This window comes from Pristis pectinata, chromosome 4 (genome assembly GCF_009764475.1).
Source record: "Pristis pectinata isolate sPriPec2 chromosome 4, sPriPec2.1.pri, whole genome shotgun sequence".
Lineage (NCBI taxonomy): Eukaryota > Metazoa > Chordata > Chondrichthyes > Rhinopristiformes > Pristidae > Pristis > Pristis pectinata.
This window is the reverse complement of record NC_067408.1, coordinates 71,669,969-71,692,537: the sequence shown is the minus strand read 5'-3', so window position 1 is coordinate 71,692,537 and position 22,569 is coordinate 71,669,969. Positions and strand designations below refer to the sequence as shown.

Here is a 22,569-nt window from a genome sequence, read left to right as displayed (position 1 = left end):
CACATCCGAGGGCTCTTTAGAAAGGCAGGTTGTAGTTGTGGGCAGCGCTCCCATCTCTCAAGCCTAATTCATAAACCAGGCATTGAGCAATGGCCCCATTCAAAGTGGATTGGAAAAATCAGATGATAGCTCCCTAGAGTTCTGCTTTTCCCTAGAGTTCTGCATGCAGTTCTGGTCACCTCACTACAGGAAGGATGTCAAGGCTTTAGAGAGGGTGCCAAGGAGGTTTACTAGGATGCTGCCTGGATTAGAAGGCATTTGCTATCAGGAGAGGCTGGACAAACTTGGGCTATTTACTCTGGAGTGGTGGAGGCTGAAGGGTGATTTGTTGGACGTGTATAAAATTATGAGGGGCATAGATAGGGTAGACAAGCAATATCTTTCTCCCATTATTAAGTGATCCAATACCAGAGGGTATGGATTTAAGGTGAGGGGGGTAGGTTCAGAACAGACATCAGGGGTATGTTTTTTACTCAGAAAGTGGTGGATGCCTGGAATACATTGCCTGATAAGGTGGTGGAGGCAAATTCATTGGGGGCTTTTAAGAAAGGCTTGGATGGGCACATGAATGAATGAAAGGAAAATGGAGGGATATGGGGAATCTGTAGGTAGGAGGGATTAGCTTTGTCGGCACAATGTTGTGGGCCGAAGGGCCTGTTCTGTGCTGTACTGTTCTATGTTCTATGTTCTTTGAATGGCTTCTAGCCTGCTTGGTGGTGCAGTGGCAATCTGCTGCAGTAAAGACTGGATTGGTGGCATGCTCACGACAAACCTTCTCCTACATCATGAACCACATCCAAGCCATAATTTTGTTCTCTGCCTCCCTACTTCTTGGGATTACCAGAGGTTATGAACAATATTAGGTCCAGTAACACTGCAGCTGCGGCTCTCTTTCTGGCCTGATGGCAGACCTGATTTTATTTTAATTTCAAAAATAAACTTAATGCATAATAAAAAATATACACAAAAGAATAAACACAGTGCAAAGCTTTTTACATTCTTAGCATCATATGGTCAATATTTTTAAAAATCATGGTACCATTGCCACTCATGTGGTCCCTGGGGTGATACACCCTTTCAATGTTTAAGGGGCTTACCCACCTGACTCAGGCCCTCCATGTGCAGTAGCAGAAAGAGACCTGATATCGACTGCCAGGAGCGCACTTGCCTGCCTCTCAGCCACGTGGCAACCCTCCTGGATTTATACCCCCCCCCCCCTCAAGCCCCTGGCCAATGAGCAAACCTCCTCAAGGTGTTGGTGGTTGAGCAGAGAGCTGACCTCACAAAGAACAATGCACTTCTGGGGCTCTGAGAGGAAAATCTGCTCCCTCATTTTGGTGAGGTGAGACTTTTTCTGCAGAAACTGAAAAATACAATTTTCGTATACTCATAGAGGATTACTGAAAATCATGGGTTGGCATTGTTAATGGAATAACTGTACTAAAACATCAAGTAATGGACAATACTGTCAAGAGCAAAATTTTGATTTGGAACTATCTAGAAGAATTAAATATGGATGAATATCGAAGTTAACTGATTGATTGGGAAAAATATATCTATGATCTGGTAAATTATTCTAAATTGCTGTTCTATCTGGAATTCAATAGCATGCAGGATTATTATTATCACTAGGATTGCTTTTGATATGTGTATTTTGGTTTTATAAAGGCAAAAATACCTCACACTTAATCAATGAGTATGAGACTCAATAACTATTGAAAAGATCATTAGCTTTGTTGGAAGCAGAGAGCTGAATTTCCATATGTGGTTTGACATATACTGTAGCAAGACCTGGCCATCAACATGCACAGAGGGTTGTCCTCAAGTACAAGATTGCCCTCTGGACTCAAGTCTTTTCCCAAGATTTTACAGGCCATGATGGGTAAAATCTTGCAAGGAGTTGATCATTGTCTGCGTGACCAAAGAGATCTGTTGATACCATGAACACAGAAGAAAAAATGTGATCTTGGAGTTGTGATGGTGATATGAAGAAGATGCTTAATTTTGGAAAGAGAAGTAATATACAGGCTGGACCAGGGTAATAAACTGTTCCATTTTAAACAGACATCCTTACGTCGATTTTGTCCTTAATCGGAATATTACACAAAAATCACTCGATATGGTAACCATACCTCCACAGTAATGTAATGATTGGCATTGAAACACATACAACTGATAAGAAAGAACAATTACTAAAACTGGAGAGAGAGAGAAACCCAGTTCTGCTGTTCATAGAAACCAATGTATTTACGTACATCAGACTTTATGAATTTAATAACATTATGCAAGCTCACTCATTTGTATGGGTGTCCGGAAGTCGAGCATCCATAACCCTGGGATGGCCTGCATCTTAGTTTGAAGGATGACATCGGCGGTCTACAATCAGTTAAAGTTGAGCTTATCACCAATGCGCAAAACCTGAAATGCCAAGATCATTCCTCTGAATAGTACATTACTACATGCGACTTCCTCTAGATCTTGCAATGGTGCCTCATTCCTTTGCATTGCTTGAAAGAGACATGATATGGACATGAAACAAAAAGCCACCATTATGATGAATGCAAGAAAAGTGTAGCAAATGAAGCTTTCCTTGTTCAGTGTGACATTTTGAGTGAATTGAAGTGTCATGTGGCAAGTTATGGGGTGGGTGCAATAATTGGTCATCAAATGTTAATATTTTGAGAGAAAAAGATTTTGGCTGAACTACATACTGAACACACTGGACTAATCAGTATGGCAACAAAATAGCAAGGATTTTTGTTCATTGGCCCTGTAGGACAGGGACTTTGCATCATCGATTAAGCAAATGCAGTGGTTGCCAATAGTTTAGGAACAATCTGCCAAAAGCTCCTCTGGAGTCATGGACATGAACTATCAAACCTTACCTAAGAGTACATGTAACCTTCTGTGAAAAAGAAATGACAGCTTTCTGGTACTGATCAACAGTAGCTCAACATGGATTGAAGTGAAACATATGAGTTCATCTACCACCACAGAGTGTACTGCAGATGATTTGAAGTCTTTATCCATATCCCGTGGCCTACCTGAAAAGCTTCTTTCTGATATAGCCCCTCATTCATGATCTTGTTTCCAAGCTTTATTAAGCAGAATAACATCAAACATACTCTTGTTCCTTCATACCATCTGACTTCAAAATATTGTGATGAGAGGTTAGTCATCAGAGTTAAAGACACTCTCAAGACGGTTGCAGGGATATTCAAAGCCAGGATGAATCATCACTTAGCCAATTTCTTGCTGAAGTACAGAACAAATCAACACATTACCACAAGGTATACGCCTGTAGAACCCTTTATGAAGAAAAGACAGAGAATACACTTGAGCCTAGTTCAGCCTCATCTGACTTCTAAGGTTGAACACAAGCAGTTGAGTTAAAATGCCAAAGTGGCACTAATCAGAAGGAATGCATTTTCAAGTAAAACAAGTGTATTAGCCCCTCAAGCATGTTAGATTCAAGAGCATGGGAGGTAGGAAACATAGTAGTTTGTGGAAGTAAGAGATATTTGATTGGAAGTGATGATAGAATTTGAAGTGTTCATGTAGGTTAAATGATGTCTGCTAGAGATGAACCAAATCTGGACGTTAAATCATTTGATCATGAAGTTGGTTTGAGTTTGATCTAATGCAGACATCAGGAAGTGAAGGACTACATCCAAGCAGGTTGGAAAAGCAACAGAATCTTCTTTCAGTGCAGATCCAGGACCAAATAATCCAAAGGCCAATTCAACAACAAAACCTGTGTGGGAAAATTTTAAAACCAGTTACTAGATTAAATGTTTAGCTGTTGTTCATAACGTAAAAAGTGATAAGTTTCTTGTATCTTATTGTTAAAAGCAACAGAAGGGTTTAGGCAAAAATATCTTTCTTTTTGAAAAAGAGGGAACAATATAGCATATCTTTAAGCAAGATGTGCTGTTCTTCTATTTCTATATGCTTTATACTTTCAACGTGATTGGATTGGATTGCCATGTGGACTGCCTGCTTTGTAACAATGCTACAGTCAGTCTCCAGTGAGACTTTGAAGTCTCAATATGTACATAGTTTAAGTCTTCTACCTTTTGCAAATAAACCATCACCATCTTTGGATATACAGTAAAACTCCAATAATCCACCATCTGCTTTTTTGAAAATTATGATGGTTTGGCATCTGACTTGCTCATTAGTTTGGAGTGTTAGCTTGGGGTCCAGTGTGCAAGTGAGGTGTTCAACCCCAGAGCTAGGGACCCGGCATTCAATCGGGATCAGAGTCTGGGCTGCATGTCTGCCTAGAGCTGGGACTGAGATCTGGAACCCCAGGAGTCAGGAGCATGGGTAGGATTGTGGCCAGAGCAGGGATCTGGATTGCTTGTAAACTTCCCACTCCCTTCAAGCTTATTGGGTTCACTCAAACATTTAAAATACAACTGTGTAATGTGTAAAGTGAGTGAAATAAGTGTTTTGAGTATTATTAGGAGTTAAATCCAATAGTCTGGAAAATCTGCTAGTCTGGCACTACCAAAGTCCCAAGTGCCAGAATATCAGAGTTTTTACTATATATTGTGTCATATACATTCATGAAGGTATTACACAGTTGAAACTGAATCCATGTTGGTTTGATTAAGCTCCTTCAAAATTTATTTCATCTCAACAACTACAAAGCTTATTAATTCTTCTAAACTGGTAGTTCTAGTTACATTGCAAGCACCCCCAACTTAAAGAAAAATATTCAAAGTACCTGATTTTAGACATGACAAAAAATTATGCTGCAGACAATAATTGGTTAAATAAAACCAGCATCATTGAAAATGTAGTTTCCATCAAGAGCATTGCCATTTTTGTATTTGTTCTTTTTATTTTTTTCTTCACAGACAATGCTTGACATCTTCACAACTGTTGCAAGTGAATTTAGAATGCTCAATTTGAATTGATTTTCCTGGTTAGGGTAAAATGTGTATTGAATATCTAAAGACGTAAGTAGAATTTTTATCATGATTTTCTCAGGCAGCAAATTGTGTAAACTGACTTGAAAGAAGTGAAATAGAGACACAAGAAACTGCAAACTGGAATCTGGAGCAACACACAAAGCACTGGAGGAGCTCAACATGTCAGGCACCATCTATGGAGGAAAATAAACAATCAATGTTTAGGTCGAGGCCCTTCATCTGGACAGGAATGAAAGGTTTCGACCCAAAACGTCGACTGTCCATTTCCCTCCAAAGATGCTGCCTGACCTGCTGAGCTCCTCCAGTGTTTTGTGTGTTGCTGAGAGAAGTGAAACCTGTATGTTGGGAGTGAACATCACCAACAGCCTGTCCTGGTCAAATCATGTAGATGCCACGGCCAAGAAAGCTCACCAGCGCCTCTACTTCCTCAGGAGGCTAAAGAAATTCAGTATGTCCCCTTTGACTCTCACCATCTTTTACCGATGCACCATAGAAAGCATTCTATCTGGATGCATCACGGCTTGGTATGGCAACTGCTTTACCCAGGACTGCAAGAACAGTTGTGGAGACAGCCCAGCGCATCATGGACACCAGTCTCCCCTCCTTGGACTCTGTCTTTACCTCTCGTTGCCTTGGCAAAGCAGCCAGCATAATCAAAGACCCCACCCACCTGGGACATTCTCTCTTCTCCCCTCTCCCATTGGGTAGAAGATACAGGAGCCTGAAGGCACGTACCACCAGACTTAAGGACAGCTTCTACCCCACTGTGATAAGACTATTGAATGGTTCCCTTATACAGTGAGATGGACTATGACTTCGCGATCTACTTTGTTGTGACCTTGCACCTTATTGCACTGCACTTTCTCTGTAGCTGTGACACTTTACTCTGTACTGTTATTGTTTTTACCTGTACTACATTAATGCACTCTGTACTAACTTAATGTAACTGCACTGTGTAATGAATTGACCGTACGATCGGTTTGTAAGACAAGCTTTTCACTGTACCTCGGTACAAGTGACAATAATAAACCAATACCAATACCAATGTTCAGCATTGGAGAAGAACAAAATCCAGTAGAAGAGAACAGAGAAACCTTCCTTATTCTTATGATATTGGATTCTTTTGGCTACATATTACATTTGGAAGAAAATCTGCTGTCTAGATAATAAGAATCAATACGTCGATACTTCAGCTCTGCAGGGTTTCTCCTGATTACCCTTTGGCAGGGCCTGCAAGAATCCAACTATCCCAAGAACGGTTTACCTTTTAATTGGTGACTTAAAGCCTGTCTTGCCAGAATACTATCAGGTTGAACATAGACAATTTAGTGTATATTAAATGATATACTTTTGTGACTTATTTATCTATTGAATATATTTTGTTTTGTTTTTTGTGGTAAAGTGTGTTTGGGATCCTGGGCATTTTAAGTGAAGGTATAAGGGTTAAGAGCAAGGAAGTTTTGAAGAACCTTAATAAAACATTGATTTAACCAAAAGTGGACCATTGGGTCCATTTCTTGGTGCTATGGTTTAGAAAAGTTGTGGAGTTTTCAGAGAGGGTGCTGAAGAGATTTATCAAAATAATCCCAGGGTGGGACACCTTAATCACGTGAATATACTGGAGAAGATGAGGGTGTGCTCATTGGAACAGAGGAGGTTGCAAAAGGCATTGAATAGAGCTATTTAAAATAATGAAGTCCAAAGACAGAGCAGTTGGAGTGAAACAGTTCCCATTAATGAAGGGCTCAGAAAAAAAGGGAACATGAAATGAAAGTGATTGGAAAAAGTAGGAAAGGTGACCTGAAGACAAATTTCTTATACAGGAAGTGGTTTGGGTCTGGAGTGCACTGCCAGGGTTGTAGCGGAGGCAGAATCAAATGTGACATTTAAAAGGGAATTGGGTAAGTATCTGAAAGGACAAAATTTGCAGAACTAGTGAGGAGAGGGTGGCAGAGTGGAAGTAGCTGGATTGCAATTACATGGAACTGTAGTTCGGATTTAATGGGCTGAATGGTCTCTAACCCTCCTGTAGCTATTTTATGATTCTGCTTACTTTGGGGCGTATTCATGATTGATAAACTTATACATTAGTCGAGTGATATTCACAATCCAAATGCAAAATACCACAGATGCTGGAAATCTGAACTAATAGTAGCACAGAAGCGCAGCCAGTTGAGTCGCTGCCTCACAGTGCCAGAGACCCAGGTTCAATCCTGACCTCGGGTGCTGTCAGTGTGGAGTTTGCCCATTCTCCTTGTTCCTGCATGGGTTTCCTACATTTGCTCCAATTTCCTCCCACATCCCAAATATGTGCTGGTTGTTAGATTAATTGGCCACTAAATTGCCCCTAGTGTATAGGTGAGTGTTAGAATCTGGGGAGAGTTGACAAAAATGTAGGCATTAATGTAGGATTAGTATAAATGGGTGGTTGATGGTTGCTGTGGACTTGGTGGGCCAATGGGCTTATTTTTGTGTTGTATCTTTCTGTGACTCAATGATTCTAAAACAGAAAAAGCTAGAAACACTCAGCAGGTCAGGCACCATATGTGGAGAGAGAATTAATGTTTCACTAACCTTCCAGTGATTTGAAATGTTGACTCTATTTCTCTCTCCACAGGGACCTGCTTAGTATTTCCAGCTTTTTCAATTTTTATATTCACAATAGATTATTTGCACAACTCATATATTAACTATTTATACTAATGAGGCAATGCCAATAAACATGATTTCCCTCCAGTGAGTCCAGTTGGCTCAATGGGAGAAGATTGTCATGAACTCGTTCTTTATCACTGGGATCCCAGTTCTGGTAAACATAGTTCATGGAAGAAAGTCATTCTGGAGGTGACCGTGTGGTACGTAATAAGTGAGATTAGGGACCACTGCAGAATGTATTGCTTTGAGTTGTTAATTCCCAAAACTGGATCTGGATTTTGTGCTGTTCACACCATTCATTGATTGTTTAGAGTAAAGTACTATTTGCAATATTACTGTTTGAATCATTTATTGCACTTGCACACATAATTGAGAGTGCAGAGATAATATTGTTAAAATGTAAGAGGCTTATGCATGTTTTATAGGCTAATTATCTCTCCATTAATGTACCAAGTACATGTTATTGAAAGGCTATCTGATGAATGCTACTGAAGTATGAGACTGATGCATTGCTGATACTTGTACTGCAATTTAAAAACAGAATAGTTCATGCTCTGGAATAGGGGACCTGGAGTTGCATTCATTAGTTCTGTGCCCCATATTCCAGCACATAACCTGCTGGAGGCTGCTATGACCTTATAAAAATGTTTGTTCCAATTTTCCTTACTTTTCTTCACATTTACTCTTTACTGGTGCTGGGCTATTGGTGCTTGGTATTATGCCTGGTTTGAACTCATTTGATTATTTTAATTTTTATCTTTAGGCTGCATACAAGCATCAATGACATCATGAAAGGTCCAGATTATTTAAAATGCAATGCAAAAAGACGGTTCCCTTGGTGAGCCAGTTGCTTGTTGTGAAGCTACATCACATAGGCCTGAATGTTTCATGTTTAGTTACCAATTTGTTCTGAATTGCTTCGTCCTCCTGCAATCTTCCCCCATCTCCACCAACCTGGCCACAGAAATGTTGGGGATCTTCCAATGAAATCTGGGTCGAGAAACACTGCTAACTGTGCTTCCATTCCCTATTGCTGATCACTAACAACATTGTCCCCTCCTTCGTTGGAGAGTACACATGACCACAGAATTGTGATGGGTGGCAACATTCCTTTCCCCCTTGAGGCTCACAGTCTTGTCTCACAGATACAGATGTGCTGGAGTGCAGCCCAGCACCACAGCACTGTGGCTCGAGAATGAAGGGGAGAAAGTTGAGGAGTGGTGAGGTGGTGTGATGAAAAGCAAAGAAAAACAAATGGATAATGAAGCTATGCGGAGTGAAGTAAGAAAAAGATGCACCAAGTTCAGGGTTAGGAATTTGTCTCAGGAGATGGTGCTAAACGAGTGGTATTGCATTAAACTCACATTTTATACCTCCTCCCCCTCCCACCCTCACTTTGTTCAATTCCCTCAAAGTCAATGAAATTAGCAACCTATTCAATACCATTCCTTTCTTACGACTGCCCGAGACAAATTTCTATCCCAGAGGGTTATGGAATGTCTGGTTATGTTTCATCACTTTTCAAAGTATGTCATCATGGCATCTCCCATGTACTTTCACTGCTCCAACTTGTATTGCAACATTGTCCTTGCATTTCACAGGTCCTCCAGTAAACGTTACATGCAATATTTTTATCAACAGTTTCGGCTCTGTCACGGAAACCACGATGGTAAGTGCTGACGGCCACTGTCAAATAACTTGATGTCTTGCCCGGTAGCAGCTTGTCAATTTTCTTTCTTTTGTTTTATCATTCAAATTACAGGTCCTCCTGTTAATGTTACTTGCAACATATTTATCAACAGCTTTGGTTCAATAGCAGAAACAACGATGGTGAGTGGGACTGATCATGAGGCCATCTTGTAATGAATTGCTTAGTTTGTCAGCCTACCACCGAAACTTTTATCAACAGATGATCAATACCAAGCTATCGTGCTCCAAAGTATCTGTGTCAAGAGCGGTTCTCTATTTTGTGAATAACTGAGTGGTCAGTCACTTGTCAGATGATCTGCCCTCAGACTTTTCCATAATTCCTAAAATAAAAGTCCTGGAATTTCATCAAAAGGTGTAATTAGAAAGTCACATCAAAAATTGTTCTGAGTATCCCACTGGCTTACAAAATGTAAAGCAGTGGAAGCAGCTTAAACACTGGGAGTCCAAGGAAAAGTCCAGATCTTGTTGCATCGTCCTTTTTTAAACCCCTCTTTATGAAAGAGAATTTAAGTACATAGCCATGAAACTGCACTTATACTGCATTCAACAGGATTAAGAAACTGCTGTTTCATTTCCATTTTTGTTGCTCCTGATCTTGTGAGATGGCATTCAAAGATACAGTGCACCTCTCAGGGAGGAGGGATGTTGGAAAATCACTTCAAACATCAACATAAAGCACCAGAAATAGGAAGTTGGACCCAGCCCAATTCAGAATAGTATACCCACATAATCTGGTGTTAATTGGCAGGAAATGGTTTTGTAAGGCTTTGCAAATCTGGGGTAAAAAATTGAGGAGATTTGATCATGGAGTAAAAACAAGCATTGCTCATACATATCCAAGTTTTCTTGACTGCACGAGTAAATGGCATCATGTACTTATTTCATTGTAAAATGTCAGGATATTTTGGGTCGTTGTTGTAAATGTGGAGACATTCCTGAAGCCTTGAAATCGTGCTTTTTGAAGATTAATGCATGAACATTTGTATGCGCACTAATCCTTATAGCATCATTTTGCTAATTAATTTCCTTTGTGCCATATTTTAATGAAGATGCTCAGCAATTTATTTTCAATAGATTAACTCCTCCGTTCAAATAGTAGGCCAAGGGATTCCATGGAAACATATTAGGCAGCCCTATATTAATCTACAATACAAAATAAGAATTTAAGAAGATTGGATTTTAGAAGAGAGAGAGCCTGTCTCCATAACATAGCTACTGGGCTTATACACCGCACTGGTACAAAGAGAAATCTCATCACCAACCAAGTGCAACTGTAAATGACCAATAAGTGCCTGCCCTGCCACTGACATGATTTTCCAAGATTAACTAAAATAATACCTCCCAAAATTATTAATCATATTTGGGTAGAGCACTTTCTTAACAGAAGCATATCTTAACAGACTCGTGTTTATGTGTAAACACTTAATTGAATCATTTCTCTTCTTTTTGCACTGATTTTAAGCAAACATTAATCCATTTACTTTAAGGGAACTACTGACTTAATGCTAGCCTAGAAGTAATAGGAAAAAATGTATGAGTTTGTCAAATACTTGTAACTAAAGTTCACCCTAGTGGGAAAACAAATTCCAGGAAGCCAAATAATCATGGCTTCAAACACCAAACTGATTACTTGCTGAGACTGAGGAATATCTGTAAATTCCACAGATAGCAGATCTGCCATGGTTAGCCCATTCTGTTGTTTCAAGAATAATATCCCACTTGAAAGCCAGGTAATCACATAACATTATCAACCAATTGTTTTCAGCTTTTACTGGAAACTCTATAATTTCCAAAGATACTGCACCCTTTACATTGCCTTGCTGCAATGTAAAGGATGCAGTATCACAGCATAGCTTCAGTTCAATAGAAGTTGTGTTAGTTGAGAAAATACTCATTTACAGGATTGGGTTTGTACTGACCCCAGTCAAATAATGGAAAGACAGCATTGAATACTTCTGGGAACCTTATTTTGAAACTCTAAATGGTGAAAGAATGAATGAGAAGTGATGAGAAAAAATCCTGCCTTTGGCCAAACCCTTCCCATGACCAAAAGTGAAGCACAACAAGAATAAAAATCAAAATCAATATGACAACTTCTCCATCTCAAAACCACACTCACCTTTGGCATTGGGGTGGATAATGATTACCATAACAATTTGGAGCAAAGAATTATTTCTAGAAATAAATCTTTAATTCAACACCACAACATTCAAATTATTGGATAAGTTAAAAACTAATACATTCATATACTGGATGATTTAATATTTTTTAAACTAAATTCTCAATTTTTAAAGCTATTGTTTATTAATATGTACTTGTTCATCATAAGCAGACTATAACTGAATTGTTTTGATGAAATCTCTCAGAATACAAAGTTGAATTGGCATCAATCCATTTAATAGTGATGATTAGGCTATCTTAAAATGCTGTTTGACATACTGCACTTTAACCAGGACAGTATATACATTCCAGTTACAAAGTCAGAAAAAGATAACAAATAGCTTTCAAAGAGCTGACTACAAAAAAAATCTTACTGCCTCTTTCCAGTCAAAGCACTTATCACATGCACCTTCTCCCCACCTTTCTTTGTTGTTTCCAAATGTGTCTCTTCTTTCTGCTCCCTTGGTCTTACAATCTTGGTCCCAAAATCCAAATATACTCCTTTCAGGCATTCTCTGTATCAGCTGCACCTGAACAACCAGCCATTACTACTTACCACTGAGTATCATCCCCATCATGTGCCTCTCACTATGTAGCCATGTCTAAACTCTCAGGTGCTAGCCCCCTTCTGCTACTTCTGCCCTGCCAAGAAATTTAATATGACATGGATGGAGGCTGTCAGCCCATTGAGTCTGTGCCAGATCTCAGAGCAATCACATCCCATTCACCCATTTAATTCACCATAATCTATTTATTCTCACGTACCCATTACCAGCTTCTCTGATTCTCATGCCTAACTCCTAGACGAGGGGTAATTTACAGTAGTTAATTAGCCTACCGACCCACACCTCCTTGAGATGTGTGAGGAAGCCTGGGGGAAGATCCACAGACAGACAGCACGAGAATGCCAGGATTGAACCTGTCTTCCCAGGTTACCGGGGCTGTGAGACAGCAGCTCTGCCAGCCACACCACTACACCATTAAGTTCAGAGCACACAAATAATTCCACACAACAACAAATGACCCATTTTCATTTGGTCAGGGGATCCTAACTCTTCCTAATATTCAGCCTCTGGCTGTCGTGCGACAGGCAAGATACTTATCTTCCACTTGTTGAAAGCATTTCCCTGTGCTAACTACTTTAAAGATACTAAATCGGAGCCCTACTGGGATATGATTTCTGCTGTCATCATATAGAACAACAAACCGGGAACGTAGTGTTTAACAAAGTTAAACTTTCACATAATAAACTTTGTGACTTTGAAACGCTGGGTGGAATATAAATTAATTTTTCACGTTCTAAGATGTTGTGATACTGACACAAACAACAGACACTGCTTACCTATCTCTGCCCGAAATCAGATGCAGGGAGGAATGGGAAGGGGGCAAGTCCCAGATATGATGCATGGCCAGAAGAGATTTCTCTGAGTGTGCCATTTGCAAATTCAACATGGACATAAATGCAAATTCAACATTCAACATGAAAGATTAAATCCCTGATTTTACTTTTGTCACCAAACACCATTAAGGAACAGTGCTTTCTCAATTCTTAACTCTGAGAGTGTGTCGGTAATAGTTATCTCTCTGTAATGTCCATGTTCCAAACTATTACCCATTGTTTTCCTAATGCCTTTATTGGGGTGTTTGGGGGGTGGGTGACATAGCCCAAAGTGCTGGTAGGGAACAAAATGAGTAGTTTCACCAGCATAGCAGAAATGCTGGTCACTCCACAAAATGCTGGTTGCCATTTATGGATTTATAGGAAGGGTAAAGATAATAGTTTATTCTTGTCACATCCTTGGAATGTTAATTGAACACTCCTTCATAATTTGGACAAACTCACTGTCTTCAGGTGCTGGTGGTTTGCTGCAGTTAATTTCTGTAAATGGCACAAAATGGTCAATGGGTCATGTGGTACCTGAGAAACTCTGCCTTGACACTTAAATTACAAGATGGCTCTCAATGGATGTCTGTGCACGGATGCTAGCATTTTAACTGTGTGCTAACTGCTTTCGAGAACACTTGAATAAATCATTCATTAAAAGTCTCATGCAAAGGGGCTGCAATTTTTAACTTGATGGCAGTCAAAAGCTGGTTGAATTGGTGTTATTTTTTCATGATGCTGTTACTTGCTGCATGCCATTTTCTGATGGGCTGGTTCTCAATGGGCTTTCCAGCAGCTATTGTGTATTGTTGCAGAACAACAAACTTGAGAAATCCTTTGTGTTATATGCACAGATAAATATTTATCTTAAAATTCAGTTTAAAAAATTAGTGGCTGAAAGCTTCATCCTCTCATGCTTTTAATTAAATAAAAAAGCACAGTTTATGACATTTCCAAGATAAATGAGAGATTTAAAATTGCCTAATTACCTCTTTAATGGTGACCAGAGCGTTTGGCAGTTTAACTATTTAGCATCTTCACACAATGTGCCAGTTTTCGGTGACAAACTTACCAGCAGAGGCAGCCGTACAGTGTAATTAATCCATACCAAAAGCATCAGAAGAATTTTAAACAGGGAGGATCTGTTTCCACTGGCAAGTGGATCAGTAACGAAAGTACAGAGATTTAAAGCAAATGCCAAAGATAAACAAAGGAAGGACAAAATTTCTTTTAACAGTGAGTTGCTATGAGCTGGACTGCCCTGCCAGTGTACTACGAGGACAATCAACAACAATGTTGAAACATGAAGTGGATAAATAGTTTAAGGAAATAAAATTGAAGGGCAATGTGGGAAGGCAGGGGAATGAGAATAACTTTCCAAATTCAGGGCCTGTGATTCTATATGTCTCCATTTCCATGCCCTGCTTATGATGCCATCATAGGCTACTGAAGAATGCAAATGATCTACTCCAATGCCATCTCTAAATGGGTGAGCAGTGTCTTCCTTTGCTTTGGATGTGACAATGCTTAAACATACTAATCAGTCCTACTCTTCTAATAACTCAGCTAATTGCAACTTTCACAGTTTAGGAAGGTAGGGATGGAGTACTTTTGTACTGCATGCTGTTATGGCCCAGAACCTGTGGTCAGCACGCTGACTGATGAGGAACAATCAATCTTGACTAGTGCAGTTTCCCTGGTGGGAACACGCTGAGGGCAGCCAGTTCCTAGCATCATGACAAGGCTTGCTCATCAACCAGGGCCTTCAGCAAAGTAAATGGCAACACACGAGGGGGCTAGAATAAGATCCACCAACAAAACAACTGAAAAATCTTTGTCAGCTGACTCAGTCACGACCTTTAGCTTATCTGACCATCAAATACTATTAATGTCTCAAACATTCAGAAGCATCTAAAGACAATTAAAGCTGTTAGAAACTATTCAAACTGTTAAAATCCTCTTAAGCTAGTTAAAATTACAAAAAACTAAAACAATTAAAACTATTCTAAAGTTTAAATACATTCAAATAATTTAAAATAAATTTAAGATACTAGTCCCACATTTAATCTTCTCTATTGAAGCTGATAGACAAGCTGCCCCAATACTGGATCTCAGCTGGTACAGGCTGTTTTAGCAGATTCCCCTTTCAAAACTGCTGGAGAAATGCTGCAGTTTTGCCAGGTTCATGAGCAGTCCAACATTCATAGTACATTCATGAAAAGAACTGGGAATAGTTATCCGTGAGTAACTGCTAACATTTCCCCACAAAATTCAGGGCCTGTGATTCTATATGTCTCCGTTTCCATGCCCTGCTTATGATGCCGTCATAGGCTACTGAAGAATGCAAATGATCTACTCCAATGCCATCTCTAAATGGGCGAGCAGTGTCTTCCTTTGCTTTGGATGTGACAATGCTTAAACATACTAATCAGTCCTACCCTTCTAATAACTCAGCTAATTGCAACTTTCACTGTTTAGGAAGGTAGGGATGGAGTGGATGGGTGAGCCTGAGGGGGATGTGTGCTATGCCCTCCCACAGTTCACTGGGGAGCACACTTTTTGTGTCACAGCTCATTTGGCTACATTAAAGCAAAACTTAAAATGTAGATAGGTGTTTGAGTCTCCTGTCTTTGGTGACACTCTGCATATTTTGGACCAGTGTGAATGTAAATCAGTTCTCCTCCTACCCTGGAGAACAAGAAGGCATTTAAAGTCTATAAATAGGACAAGATTTTGTGGACAAAATCAAGTATACATAATACTCACGTGAGTATTAGAAGTGGAAAGAAATACTTGCATTTATATAGCACCATAAACAGCATGTTCTCAGCATGTCCCACAACCAATGAAACACTTTTACTGTATAGACACCAGTGTAATGTAGACAATACTAAAGCCAATTTGCATGAAAAATAAGCAATGTGATGAAAGCTAAATCATTTAATTTAGTGGTTAATGAGGGATAAATCTTGGCAAAGATGCTAAGGACAGTTCGCTTAGAATCTTTTACATTGAGCTGATATAATAGATAGAGCGCCTTGGTGTGATGTCACATCTCAAAGACAGCACCTCCAACAGTGCAAGAATCCCTCAGTCTAGATTTGTTCCTCAAGGTTCTTGAATGGGACATGAACCCAGAACTTTCTGCCTTAGAGGTGAGAGTGCTAACTACTGAGGCCAGGTGCATGGAGGACTAGTAAGGAAAATTGAGGAACTTGTGTGGCTCACAGTAAACCCTTGATTTTTCTTTGCGTTTCATTTAAATTGAATCACATAACTCACTCTGCCAAACTCCTGTAGATAGTTGCCCAGCCTTTCCTCACAAGACAACCTGCCTATTCCAGGTATTAGTCTATCAAATCTCCTCTGCACTGTTTGCAATGCATTAACATCCTTCCATAAATAAGGATATCTATTACCATACACCAACACAAGCACACAAAGATGTGACCCGGTTTCTAGGCAGGTGACCTTTGCCACAGTACATGATTTCAATGTTGTGGCAAGAGTGGGAACCAGTGGGAAGTGTTCAGGCAAGGAATGCTGGAGAATTTGGAAAACCGCAGCACATTCAAAATTAATGGAAGCGGAGCAGTGGTTGGGGTTTCTGAGGAGAGCGGTGTTAGCAGCCAATGTGAAGGAGAGGGAGAGAGCACCTGAGACAGGAGAATAATACAAGGTATCTTGACTGGGTTGAGGATGAGCACAGGAAGGGAGATTGGGTGGTCAGGTTTAGTGAGAATAAAGTTGAAGGAGCAGTCAGTAAGGTTTCATTGGCAAGATGGTTTTGGGGAGGATGTGACAGGAGATTAGAGAGCAACTAGAAAAAAATGCAATTCTGTGGCAAAAGGTTAGGGCGAGGATCTTTAGATGGTCTGGGTAAAGGAAGGGAATCACCAGAGGCACCTGACTGGATGATCTCACTGTTACTGAGAAAGTGGTCCACAGCTCCTTGATCTTATTATTAGAGGTGAGGTTGGAAGAGAATGGTGAGAGGGCTTTCCTGCAGCTGGCAGTAGAGAAAAAAGCTGGGTGGTAAATTTGGGTTCCACTCTGTTCCTGGAAAAAGTGAATAGTTCTGGCAGGTGAAAACAGGGCTCACTTGTGCTTTACTTGGTCCAACCAGATCTGATAGTGAATGGCCATTTTTGTATAACCTGTATCAGACCTGATCCACCCATCGCACCTCATTTTGTAGTCCTACACTACAGTTAATCAAAGCATCAAGTTTACAGTTTTCTGACTTGTTTTCAAATACTCCTGTGGCTTCACCTTTCCTTGTTTCAGTTAAATCCTCCATTCTTAAAACCCGTTGAGATCACTGCTATTTTCCAATTTCTACTTGCAATCCTGTTTTAAAAGATTTGTTTATCTGTACCCTTAACTCTCCCTGTTCCTTTGCTTCACCAAGAATTTTGCTATTTGCAGTGTACTTCAGTTCTCCATCATTTCCCTCAAATTCATCGACTTCACAGTTGTTTGCAGTGAACTGCATTTGGCTCCTTTCCACTCCTTTCACTGACATATCTAAATCCCTCTGTGACAGACATTCTTCTTTGCAGCTTCTCAAACCCCATAATTTGTTATCATCAAAACAGAGCGCTTTAACATTATTTGCCCTGGACCCTTAACAGGTAATTAATTGTCTTTTATTAAAAAGACAAGTATGAAAATCCATTCCTGTTTTTCTGTATACTTACCAATTCATGAAGAACTTAATTAAATTAATCATGGTCTGTAGTTTAAAAATCTGTGCTGAGTGTCTTGTATCGGTCATTTTGCCTTTTGAGAAAAGGGTTATATTTAGTTACAATTAATAAATGATTTGGAAAGCTCTAAAGCAAGGAAGAATAACAATAAATGGCAGGTTAATCAGCAGAAATTCATACTTTGTTCCCAAAGTAATTACCTTCAGCAAATCAAACTGTCCATGTGAAGTCCCATGTAGTTTATACAGCAGGTGACTTCAATAAGAAATTCTATGGTAGAATAGCAGAGAGCTAATAGAAAACAAAATATGATAATTGTCATCTAGTGATTATGTCCACCATTCTGTTGCTGCAATTTAAAATATTAGCATTTTAACATACTCAGGTCAGCACCGCTGTAAAAATAAGAATTGTTTGTTGTTTTATCAATCAATGTATTATAAAAGGAATTGAGTATGCACATGGCAAGTGAAACATTGCAAGTCTATGGAGATAAAAAGCGAGAATGGGGCTAATTAGATAGCTCTTTCAAAAAACTGATACAACAGTAATGGGCCAAGTGGCTTCACTGGTGTTGTGTGATTCTCTGGGGTTGATCTTGACTTTGCTTGATGGATTAAAATGGCTAGAGAGTGAATTGGGAGCCTGTTTAAACACCTCTCCTTCATTGGAATCACTTCTAAAGATTAAAACTATCATCTGTCCAGGATTAATCAGTCATTGTTTTCCTTTTCTGTAAATTTCCATTTTTTATTGATAAGCATAATCCAATGTCATTGAATAGGGTAGGAACGCAGAACAAATTTGTTACCCAGTTAGTTGCTAAACCATACCATGCATTTTGCATGCTGTTTACACAAGACAGGTTTCATTACATACATATATAAAACATAACGAAATAATTATATCATTTTTCAAATAACAGATCATATTGACATGCTCTTCAAAGTTATGCATGCAGAAGTATTTACATTTTTCTGCTATGATCATGTTTCATTGTCTTGAATATGAATGCATTGAGATACTTAATTCCTATTACCTACAAATGGTAAGTGAAGCTTCCCCTTTAACACATGGCGAACTGGTTTGCTTCTGTATTTGCCAACTCCTGATTTTCCTGCCTGTTAAAATGGATTCCAGGGAGAATTATAAGATCCTAAGTGGAGAAAAGACTGGCCAGGAGGCTCTTACTGGTGCCTCATCACAGACTTGACCAGTCAGTTTTCTGAAGGCATCAAGAAAGTACAAAAATGTTCAAATGATTGTTTTAGCTTTTAATAAGTTTTTGTGACAGCAAACACTGCCAATTGTCAATACTATATGTTTTTTTAATTTAACAATTGTTTAAAAAAAAGTACCAATTATTTTAGCTGCCAGCTGCAGGAAATGATTTGTGATAATGAAGTTAAAATGCCCAGTTATGTAATGGATCTTTGGGTAGAAAGCAAAGTATAAACTTGCTATTAGCAGCAAAAAGGGATGTCAGTGATACCCAGTGAATCCATGAGCTATGTCCACATTACAAAGATTGGTCGTGCTACATTTCAGTCATCCCTCAGAGTCTCCAGAGTCAAAGGAACTGCTAAATCCTAATTATATTAATAAACTCAGTTGCCATCCGCAATTAGATCATAATCCATCGTTGCACTAATTCACTTCAATTTGGGCATGTATTTGATTGGTTAGCCAAGGGCCAGCAGTAGCTATCAATATCAATTCCAAAATGGTCATTTTCTAGGTTTTGTCAACCTATTAAATTAAAGTCTGGTGCATAGTCACTGAAAATTTGCATGCAAATATAAGGAATGTTCATAAAGCCCAACGACGCACTTCATCGCAAGCCACGTAGAAAAGGACAGAAAAGAAGTCCTATCACAGCTGTGCCTAATATCATTTGAAGTATTGTGTGATATAACTGTAGGAAAGTTATATTACTTTTGAAGAAGTTCCAGTGACAATTTTCTAATATGAAAGAACTTTCTTATGTTAGGCCACATAAATGGGTTACATTATTCAGAGACTATCGAGACCAAGAGGTGAACTGATTAAATGGTTTGAAGATAATTGAGTGTAGATAAAAACACACTGCTATCTGGCAAGAGAACCTTGGGGAGCCCAGAACAAGGGGATATTATCTTAGAATTTGAACTTGGCTAGCTAACTTGGACTTGAAGTGCATTGTGTTAGGGCATCAATAACACAGAATCAGTTGAAAAAATAAAAGTATTAAGGAATAACATGAAAACTGGCAATGTAAGGTATGACATCCATGGTTAACAAGAGGGCAGGGAAGGCGACATAGACTTGAACAGACCACTTTTGTTTTATGCTCTATAAACTTACTAACAAGCTTATTGTAGGCATTGGATACAGACTTCCTGCTGTTCACTTAATGGTTCTGTTTCACATAAAGTCATAGCAGAGAACCAGGCCCAGCGGACCACTGATCCCATGATGACCATCAGCCACCTATTTACACTAATACCACACTTACTCCCATTTGTTTTTCTCCCCACATTCTCAACAACTTCCATCAGATTCTACCACTCACCTACTCACTAGGGGGAAAATTACAGTGGCCAATTAGCCAACCAACCCGCACATCTTTGGGACGTGGGAGGAAACCAGAGCACCCAGAAGGAACCCATGTAGTCACAGGGAGAACGTGCAAACTCCACACAGACAGAACCCGGGTCTCTGGCACTGTAGGGCACCACTGTGCTGCTCCTTTGAACAAAGTTGTAAATTAAATTTCAGAGTTTAGTTCATAATTATTTATTGATGTGGTCACAGACAGGTCAAGTTATGGACCAATGTACAGAAGTCTTGACTATTTACCAGGATATCTGAGTTCAACTGCCATCATGGCAGCTAAAGAACCAAAGTTCAAGTAATTAAATATATTGTAAATTGAAAAGAAAGTATCAGAGGTGGTGAACATGAAACTACTGGATTGTTGTAAGCACACAGCTGATCCACTTATGTTCCTCAAGCAGGAACTCATCCTAACCTACTTGAAACTCTAGATCCATGATCGAGGTTGGCTCTTAACTGCCCAATAAGCCATTTGACTCAAGAGCCAATTAGAGATGTGCAATAAGTACCAGCTTTGCCACCAATGCCCATATCCTGTGAATGAACTTAAAAGATATAGAACTAACTAAGACAGTTTAAAAGAGAATGTTGTTTTAGTTTGCTTTTCTTTCTCCAGATATTTCATTTCTGAAGGATAGTTTTGAACTATTTTCTATTGGCAATGAAAACATCATGGAGAGGGCAGTTTCCATTCAGTGCAGTGTCAAATGCATTTAGCTTTATACGTGAGGAACTGTGAACATGTGGTGTTAGATGTGTTTCCCCCTGCTAAGAACAGACATTCAATCTCCTTTTGGCCATTAACGGATATGCCAAACTTGGATTTTCATTAGGAGACTGACATTGAAATCTCACACTTCCATTAACAAAAGTTATAGAAGTTCAGGAGCATTCATTTTCCGATCATTTCTTAGGTAGCAAAATCCAAAGCCTCAGAGGCAAATCAGTCTTGCAGTGGGAAGGGAGAACAGACAGGTAATAGATTCTTATTTGCACATCGAATGCTTGCTTCAGGCATGAGCACTGTGTCCCATTTACAGTGTGCTGGGGAGCACAATTCTGGCTTGTAACAAATGTGAATGTTTTAACTGCCCTACTGGAATTTTAGGATTATTGTGCAGTTGAATATCTAAACCCAAGCATCCTTCCATGGCTAATCAGTAAGATGCAGTTAAATCACATATTATCATTGTCAATCAAAGATTATGGTTCAGATGACATCTTCAGTCAAATCTTCCCCTGCCATTAACAGTAAAAGTACACAAGTTTATTAAGTGCTAGTCAGTTCTCCCACAAGTCATCAATTGACACATCTTCAAAACAGGCAGTAAAAACTTGTATAGTCACCACCACATATATGGCCCATGCTTATTGAAGGCAACTGTCAATACCAGTGATTAATGTTAATCGTTTTCCATCATCATATATATCAATTGCAAAGGGATCACTTACAAGCCTGCTGGCTATTTCAGGCAGACTCTGTTGTTCAATAAACTCCTTAAGATGTAATTACCTTAATTACTCTGTCCCCTGTATTTACTGATAGAAAAGCTTCACTAATGTCAGGCAATCTCAAGTCTTCAAGTGACTGTTCAATAAGCTCCTTGCCTCTCATTAAGGTGTGATTACTTTGACTGCTTACATTCAAGTATGTCAAACAGCCCCAGTAGAAAGCAGTTTATTAGGATTTTACCCTCCACCTCCTATAATGGACAGATATATTAATATCAATAGCAATGTACATGAAGGGAGGTCTATGTTGCCATTTTAGCAAACAGCTAGCAAATGCAATTTAAAAAGAACTGTTCATTTCCCTCCATAGATGCTGCCTGACCTGCTGATATCCCCAGCTTCTCTGTGTGTTGTTTTAAACAAGGCAAACCACACACCATTCCTAACTAGCACTCAGATCACATGCTGCCATTAAGTAACAACCAAATCTCATGACTGTTACCATCAACCGAATCTCACAGTGCCTTCAGATCACATGTACCACAACCAACATTCAGATCATACGCTACAAAATAACTGCCAGATATTAAACTGTTAATAAACAGCGAAATATTACATAGATATTAATACAAAATTGCTTCTCATCTAGGTTTACAAACTAATACAAACTAAACTGACATTAACCAATGGTCCTACACCCACTGTCATTAATCCAATATAAAATTCACTGGAGGTATTATAAAAAATATTTTTTGATTGCAGTTCATGTTTACATGTACTAAGTTCCTTGCAAGCTAAGATTTGCACACACAGTCATCACGCAGCAACGTTAAAATCATTCATACTACATTTAATTGGTTTTTCTTTTAAACTGATTAATCTTGGGAGCAGTGAGAGAAAATTCAGCAAAATTATTAACAAATAACTTTCACTTTATAAACCACATTTTTATGTTTTAGAAGATCCT

At 39.2% G+C, this 22,569-nt stretch overlaps 1 protein-coding gene across 6 annotated transcripts in view; it reads left to right on the top strand.

The window, feature by feature from the left end:
* Positions 1-22,569, top strand: part of glra2 (glycine receptor, alpha 2) — a 141,982-nt gene that overhangs the window by 50,436 nt on the left and 68,977 nt on the right. For 3 of the 6 annotated variants that reach the window (XM_052014753.1, XM_052014754.1, XM_052014752.1), the window contains 2 exons: positions 9,194-9,261; positions 9,355-9,422. In XM_052014753.1, the coding sequence (XP_051870713.1) occupies positions 9,194-9,261; positions 9,355-9,422 (136 nt within the window). The remainder of the gene's footprint in view (positions 1-9,193; positions 9,262-9,354; positions 9,423-22,569) is intronic. The other 3 variants (XM_052014751.1, XM_052014755.1, XM_052014750.1) reach the window with 2 other exon arrangements.